Source organism: Ailuropoda melanoleuca, chromosome 3 (genome assembly GCF_002007445.2).
Source record: "Ailuropoda melanoleuca isolate Jingjing chromosome 3, ASM200744v2, whole genome shotgun sequence".
NCBI classification, from domain to species: Eukaryota; Metazoa; Chordata; class Mammalia; order Carnivora; family Ursidae; genus Ailuropoda; species Ailuropoda melanoleuca.
The window spans coordinates 72,291,286-72,299,874 of NC_048220.1; the positions used below are offsets into that span (position 1 = coordinate 72,291,286).

The following is an 8,589-nucleotide window of genomic DNA, read 5'->3' on the forward strand; positions in this document are numbered from 1 at the left end:
TTGTTACTCTTTGGAATAAAATGCTTAAGAATTTGTGAAGCAGTTTATAATGATTATGGAAGGAAAGTGGTTAAGATGAAACGTAAAAGGAGAGTATTGATGAACTAGTTATTAAAAGGCTCTGCACTTTCTCTATTTAGGAAAGTCTATAAAAAGCGTATATGAATTCACAGTTGTTAATCATGTACAACTCTATCTGGATTCTAATTTATTGAACTCCATTTCAACCATACCGTTTATTTTGTGTTTTGGTATTGATAGTGAATGAAGAAACATAAAATACAACTTAGGGAACAAAAGTACCAATTCCAACGCTTATATGAAGAGGCAAAAGACCAGAAAGTCAACACAATATTGATGGAGAAGAAGAAAGTCAGAGGACTGATACCACCTGACTTCAAGACTTACTATAAAGCTAGCATAATCAAGACAACATGATGTCGGTGAAGAATAGACAAATAGATAAACAGAACAGGTAAAGAGCCCAGAAATAGATACACAAAAATATAGTCAACCAATGTTTGAGAAAGAAGCAAATGTAATATAATGGAGCAAAGATAGTGTCTCTCTCTCTCTCTCTCTTTTTTAAGAGTCTTCCAGTGCCATCTTATGCCGGAGGTTGCTAGGAGAACCCTACTATGCATGTGCCGAAACCTTGCTTCTGTTCTCTGATGTGGTGCCTCACAGGTGCCCCAGAGACATTCTTTTCAACAGATGGTGCCAGAACAACTAGACAACCATATAAAGAAAAGAAACTAGACAGAGATCTTGTATCTGTCACAGAAATTAACTCAAAATAGATGATAGATCGAAATGTGAAATGCAAATCTATACAACTCTTAGAAGATAGGGTGCCTGGGTGGCTCTGTGAGTTAAGTCTGCCTTTGGCTCAGGTCATGATTCCAGGGTCCTGGGATTGAGTCCTGCATTGGGCTCCTTGCTCAGTGGGGAGCCTGCTTCTTCCTCTCCTCCCTGCTTGTGCTCTCTGTCACTATCTCTGTCTCTCTCGAATAAATAAATAAAACCCTAAAAAAAAAAAAAACATAGAAGAACATCTAGATAACTTTGGGTTTGGCAATGACTTTTTAGATATATCACCAAAGGCATGACCCATAAAAGAAATAATTGATAAGCTGGACTTCATTAAAAATAAAAAGTTATGCTCTACAAAAGACACTGTCAAGAGAATGAGAACGCAAGCCACAGACTGGGAGAAAATATTTGCAAAAGACATATCTGACAAAGGAGTGTTATCCAAAATATACAAAAACCTCTTAAAGCTCAGCAGCAAGAAAACCAACAACCTGACTAAAAAATGGGCTGAACACCTCAACACACATCTCACTGAAGACGAGATAAAGATGGCGAATACGCATACGAAAAGATGCCCTACATCTTATGTCATCAGAAAAGGGCAAACTAAAACAGCAATGAAATATCACTACATAACTATTAGAATGGCCAAAATCCAGAACACTGACAGCACCAACTGGTGAGAACGTGGAGCAACAGAAGCTCTCGTTCCACACTGCTGAGAATATAAAATGGTACAACCACTTTGGGAAGCAGTTTGGCAATTTCTTACAAAACTAAACATACTCCTATCATAAATCCAGCAAACATATTCCTTAGTATTTACCCAGATGAGCTGAAAACTATGTCTACCCCAAAATCCGCACACAGATGTGTATAACAGCTGTATTCATAATTGCCAAAATTTGGAGGCAACAAGTGACTGAATAAATAAACTGGTACATCCAGACAATGGGATACTATTCAGTACTAAAAAGAATGAGTATCAAGCCATGAAAAGACATGGAGGAATTTAAGTGCTTGTTGCTAAGTGCAAGAAGCCAATCTGAAAAGGCCACATGCCATATGCTTCCTACTACATGACATTCGAGAAAAGGCAGAACAATAGAGACAGTAAAAAAAACAAACAGTTCTTGCCATGTGTTAGTGGGGAGGTACGGATGAATAGGCTGAACACAAAGGACTTTTAGGAACGCAAAACTACTCTGTACTATACTCTAGTGGTGCATACATGTTGTTATACATCTGTCAAAACCCACAGAACGTACAAGCTAAGAGTGAGCTGTAAACTACGGACTTTGGGTGACAATGTGTCAGTGCAGGTCCATCAGTTGTAACCAACGTATAGCTCTGGTGCAAGATGTTGATAATGGGGATCTGCATGTGTGGGGACAGGGAGTATATGGCAAGTCTGTCCCTCCCTCTCAATTTTGCTGTGAACCTAAAAATGTTCTAAAAATAGTTTATTAACAATAGTACTAAATCAGAGTAATCTTACATTTTAGTAGTTTCCTATAATTGAGGAGCACTTACTCTAAAATACTCGTTTTTGAATCCTAGCAAGTTATCACTGACGTGTGTAGGTATGTTCAGTATGTGTCTGTGTGTAAGGTAAGACAATAAGACAGAGCGTTACCTTTAAAATTTTCTCACACTCAAACGAGACTCAACATTAACATGTTGAGTCAAAAATAAGATGTGTTCTTAGCACAATGCTTTATAAAGTTACCCTGTTAAAAACACATTTTTTTTTCCTTTGGAGTCAGATTGTAATTAACCAGGAATCTTTGTAATTAAAAAAAAATTACTTATCCTCCAAATGAATGTATTTTATCTTACTTTGTTGAAGCTTCATGTCAAACATCAAAAGAATGACTGTTGAATAACCATGATCTAATTATAAGAGTGCAATTTAATTGTGTGCAGAATAACACAATCCAAGAAACTGTCCTGAGTCTTAACCAAGGAAATGGTAAATCCCAGAAGGAAAGTATCATGATAACAAAACAAAGCAAAACAAAAACACCTTAGGCCAGTCCTAATTACAGTAGATGAAGCAAACTATTTTTAACTCTGAGTTTGGAAACCCTTTTTTCTTTTAGAACTTCCAGTCATCCTACCTTATTGGTCCCTTGAACTTGCCCTTCCTTCCCATGGCCACTGATTCTGCCCTACATCCTTATCATCTTATGAGTAAATGAATCAAAAAATCTAATTGGTCTTCATACCTCTAGCACCTCTTCTTGCCATGCAGAGTCAGCTGTTACAAGATTTACTTTCCTAAATTCACGCATGTAACTGTGCTTTATGCAAAATAAAATTGATACTTTTCCTGACCACAAGTTATTTTTCCAACTTTGTATTCCAATGCTCCACAATGGACTCCCTCATTTCATAAGTTTATCATGTACTTAATTATTTCCTTGTCTCAGTTCATTCTAATGATGCAATAATATTTCCTTCTGTTTGGTTTTCTCGGTCGCCATCACTACCTACTTCAAGTCTAGTTCAAATGTTAGATTTTTAAGTCTTCTTTGCTAACCTGAGGAACAAATTCTACACTCCTGAAAATATACCCCTTTACCATGCATTTATGTCCTAGGTAGTTGTGTATGGATCTGTTTCCACTGTAAAACCTATGCATTCCTTTAAAGTAGTGATCAGCCTTCTTCATTTTTCTGTCCAATATCTGACAGTAGATATTCAATAAAATACATCATTGCTTATCTTGGTATTATGTATTTCACACATTTATACATATGCATGACTGAATTTGGCCTTTTGGTCACTTGCCACTTTTAAATAAAAGTCTATTTTTTTAGGTTTACGGCTGAGCTTGTATTAATAAAAGGTAAATGTTGACTTAATTCATAAAATTGGCATCTGTGAACTTGTGGGGGAGCATGAAGGCATATCATCTCAGTCAGCCTTCTCTATCTCTGGTAGGCCTCTTAACTACAGATGGGACTTCATTGCTCCTTAAATACATCTAACATTTATGTTTCCACAATATTACCCAGTAGCCATTTAGCACTTCTGCTGGTAGTTTTCTTACCCCAAATTCATCAACTTTACTATGAATCCTTACTACTCTTTAACACAGCAAAACATAAAAACCAGTAGTTTGTTCATGTGTAGACATAAATAAGTACCAAGTTAAAATATTTGCTTTTTCAAGAAAGAGAGTGAGCTAAAATAATATGGTACATAAACAAAATTCAAGTTGGTGAACAGAGTAGCTATTATAAAGTGGAAACACATATACATTGGGAGATTTTACTGAGGCTCCCTCCTGTCTAGGGAAAATGTTTAGTTATATGTTCCATTGTGCCAAGGACAGACTGGTCCTTTGCAGACACTTACCCTCTGACAGCATGAATAAGTCTCAATGATGGATAGGCAGTTCGCACTTTCAGTCTATTCTTAAGGATTAATGCATTAACCCACTCCACGTGCTTCTCTCCTCCTTTGACCATGAAAGCAGGGATCCAAAGGACACTGTCATTCAGCATGGAAAGTCTATGCACAAATTTTTCTCTGTCACTCTCATTCCGAAAGCCTCCAAATGCTCTTTGTACAACTGATGGATTCATGGTAATAAAATCTGATTTAGTTCCCACATCTGCAGCAAACTCCACCACAGGGGCTAGGTTACACCTGAGGAGGAAAAAATTAATGGACAAATGAAAAATAAATATGAAACATTCACTCCTAAAATGGTGTGCATAAAAAAAGAGAATGGGGAACAAGCATTTTCTTCTCACCAGGTTGGGGGAAAAAAGATAATCTGACTGGTAAAATTATATTTCAGTAAGTTACCACATATTCAGGAATATTGTCTTCAATAATGACGTGCTCTCCTGGTATAGGGCTCAAACTGTCATTTATATTAATTCAATCTGTTGTCTAAGAATACTCTTTGCTGTTTGTTATCTTCATAAAACCACATGATATGATTTCCTAATAGGCGAATTTATGATGGTAAATTCACAAAACCTCAGTTGCCAGTAGGCAATCGAAACCACATGCTGTTCTATACGTAAGTAAAACATATTAGACTTGATGTTCCAATCTGCACTACTTGTCAAGCTTAAGTCATTTTAACAATTTTATAAACATAATCAAGTGAAGGTGGCTTTTCTGTATCCGGAGGTCAAGTGAAAGTATAATTCCTTATAGTATTTTCCACAAACATATTTGCAATTGCCCTCTACCACCCTAAACAGGAAAGAAAAGTTAGAAAAGTGGAATTGTCACATTTAATGTCTTTTTGAGATATTAAATAATTCAGAAAAGCCCTTACTCCCAAATCTCTTTCTGTTCTTTTTGAGCACATCCTCAAAATGCCTCTTTTCCCTGATAAGACGCCACATATGCTTTGTGCTTTGTGGAGGAGGGACAAATCTGATGTCCTGTTCTTTCCACTGAAGCTCCAGGGCCTCACAAAGTGCTTGCACCTGATTTTATTCCCATAACCTGATTTCATTCTTATACTGAAAGGGAGCTTTGAAAAGCACCTTGAATTTTTTCTTCAACAAATTTGTGATGCTTCTTTGATTCTATCACACAGATCTTTGGATACTTAATTTAAAAGATAGCTTAAAAATATTTTAATTTCCTTAAAGAAAAGGCAAGTTTTAATTAGTTAATAAGTGAAAATTTGATTTGTAACAAACGAGTTTGCTAATTTAGAAAAAATCATTTAAATCTATTGATTCTACCCCTTTATGAAAACACACACATGCACACACACACGATTTCTTTTATTTTTCTTTCTTTATATCAGCCTCTAAAGAAAAGGGGAAATAAACTGATTTCTTCTTTTTGTATTTTTGCAGGTTTGACTATGTTATGAAAGTTTCTCACAATATTCTTCCTTGTGCTCTTTGCCACTTTAATTAAATTCTCGAACAAGTTAGATTTAAGTGAAAAGTGAAATGTGTGCTCTGCTGTTAAAAATGCTGGCTTGTATATCTTTCCTTATCTCTCTTAATTAATAGATCTTATTACTTTGTAGATCTCTGACAACATTTAGCCACCACAACAAACATCTCACACAATTAAGCAAAGTCTATGTTATTTAGGACAAGCTCCTCAGAGAAAACAAAATGAAACAAATAACACATCATATTATTTAGAAACAATTTTTTCAAGTTATATATATTTAATTATACCCACTATATCATATGATATAGTACTTGTCTCTACCCATGATCTGTGTACTATATGAGATTAGATATTATTCATCCCCATCACAGTAAGAGTATTATGAATGGGACTGCTTTGGAAAATAGCTACATGTGAACAGAAGCCAAAATGAACATCTTACTGTGGAATTCATGGAAGATTGAGGACATGATAGTTTTTCAAGTCCAAAACTGTGCTCCATGCCAACTTTAAAAGTAATCTAAAATTCTAACCAAGTTAATTATAAGATGAATTTGGGTACTGTGGGGGAAAATGAGTTCTTAACATCACTATTACAGATACTTCTCCTTCCTCAGGTAAAAATAGACAACACTTGTTAATGTTACAGTTAACACGATATATCTTTCCACTAAAACAATTCCTCAGCAATTCTTTTCAGAGGATTTCTACAATAGAAAAATAACATCAATAGTTCATTTTCTCTGTAACTGTAAAAATAATCAGAGCCAACCTAGTTAAACCAACAAAAATAACATTCTACTGCATTATCTTTTCAGGAGGAAAAAAAAAATCACTTACATTACGCTTTTCATTACTTTTTCTTATCACTTATTTAAAAACGCCTCTACCCCATGTTGTCTAACACATTTTAGGATTTTAGGATTGACTTTTAGGATTGACTCAGCATGTTCCTTTAGCATAACTGTCTGGCCACGTGTCTTTTAAGAACTAACAAGAGATTCATCAGTGGAATTGGGTGTTGAAAGACAGGTACTTTCCACTAGGAAGCAAAAGTAAACTAAGAAAAAAAGAATATTTCTGGAGAACAGTATTGATCTAAGAGACAAACCAATGTCTATGATGCAAAGAATCGTAAATGATTGTAGTGTTATCTGAAAGAACACCACGAGATCAAAGAGTAATTGACTCACATGTGCTTTATTGTAGAGTTTTTATGACCTAAGCATAGCCCAAGCAAGCTTTGTGAGGGTTGGAAATAGAGGTACTGAAAATAGCATGACAGAGGGACACATCATAAAATATAATGTGTGCTAGCTGTAGGAGTCCAGTATATTCATTTTCCTTGGCATGATTATGTCTAATTTTTCACTGGAAGGAAAGATTAACATTGTGTCCACATGTGGTCAGTGAATTAACTACTCTGTAGTTGAGTCAGATATTTGTCATATAATTAGCTGAATGCCACATAATCAGGGCAAGCATTAAGAAACCCAAAATAACCAACCAGCTGTGTCACACTCCAGCAATTCAGTAGACTTTTTGTGATCTTCGTAGCATTTCTAGTAGCAATACTGCTGATTGAGCAAGATTATGAATAGATTTGCAATCAAACATTCATCATCTTTCTCTTTAAAAATCTTCTTAGGGATTATAATACTCAAAAGTACCCCAAATGTATAGCAAGCATTTATGAATTAACATATTATTTCACATGTTATTCTTAATCCTATAAAATTGATGAGTGGCCAATTTTTAAATGATGGATTTCTGTGAGTGAAAACTACAGAGTACGTAAGAATATTTAATATACTCAACCTCTATTTCTTTAGCCAAATTAAATTTTTGTACAGTCCAACTATTTCTGACTTATCAAAAACATTAAAACATATATTCAGAATTAGGTATGTACACCAAACCCCTGTTTACTCTAAGATGCCCAATTTTAAATTTATTTGTGTTTATTTTCCATCGTTAAAAACCTGCAGGAATGTACTCCAAACCTCTGAAATTTCTTCTGTGATTGCACACCAGATGGGATCACCTCTCAACATTCATTTTATGCAGAACTGAAGATACTTTCATTTCTTTCAAGGCTATATAAAATGTTTTAAATTAATTTTAATTCATTTAATTTTTTAAGGAAAATTTCATGTATAACACTTATTTCATGTATAACACCTGAGGATCACAAAATTCCCTAGGAAGATGTCTCTCTTAGGTGTGTCAATATTCTCTGCATTTCCCTTAAGGATTAGCTCAATAGTCTAAAGCAACTAGGAGGTCCCCCTTTCAACAACTCAGCAAATATGTCTTGAGAGTTCACTGTGCAAATATTATATACTACGCTCAGAACTCTTTTTCCAACCATTTACTATTTGTGCTATTTTACAATGATATAATATGGCCAAAAAATAATCTTGACCATTATTTGTCTGTAATGTCAATAAGATAATGCTCAATCATTTAGCCATTCATTTATTCATCCCATGATGTGTGTTATACACTTATGCTAGCTATAGAACTAGTCACCTGAGATACTAAGGTAAGACAGTGTGCACTGTGACATAGGAGGTTGTTAATTACTTCTTTACACATATAACATAGATTAAATGAGAAGAAAACAATAAAGAGTGGATTACAGACCAAACTCTATTCTTTTTCACCATTTAATGTTTAAACAAGTTCCAAACACCTGATTAACACCTTTTTCTCTTTTGGGCAATCCCATCCTACGTGTATTTCTCTGTACTAACACTGAAATCTCTCAATGCAAGCCATCATTACCAAGAGAACTACATACATCAACAGACCATGAAATGGGAGATAGCCTCTTCTCCCCCCTCCTCCCGCCCCCGCCCCCCGGCGGGGGGGGGGGGGGGGGGGGGG

General features: G+C 35.3%; 1 protein-coding gene across 1 annotated transcript in view; it reads right to left on the minus strand.

The window, feature by feature from the left end:
• The window catches only part of ST8SIA4 (ST8 alpha-N-acetyl-neuraminide alpha-2,8-sialyltransferase 4), a 94,763-nt gene that overhangs the window by 48,118 nt on the left and 38,056 nt on the right, over window positions 1–8,589 (minus strand). The window contains 1 exon segment of the mRNA XM_002918760.4: window positions 4,177–4,470. Within this exon segment, the coding sequence (XP_002918806.2) occupies window positions 4,177–4,470 (294 nt within the window).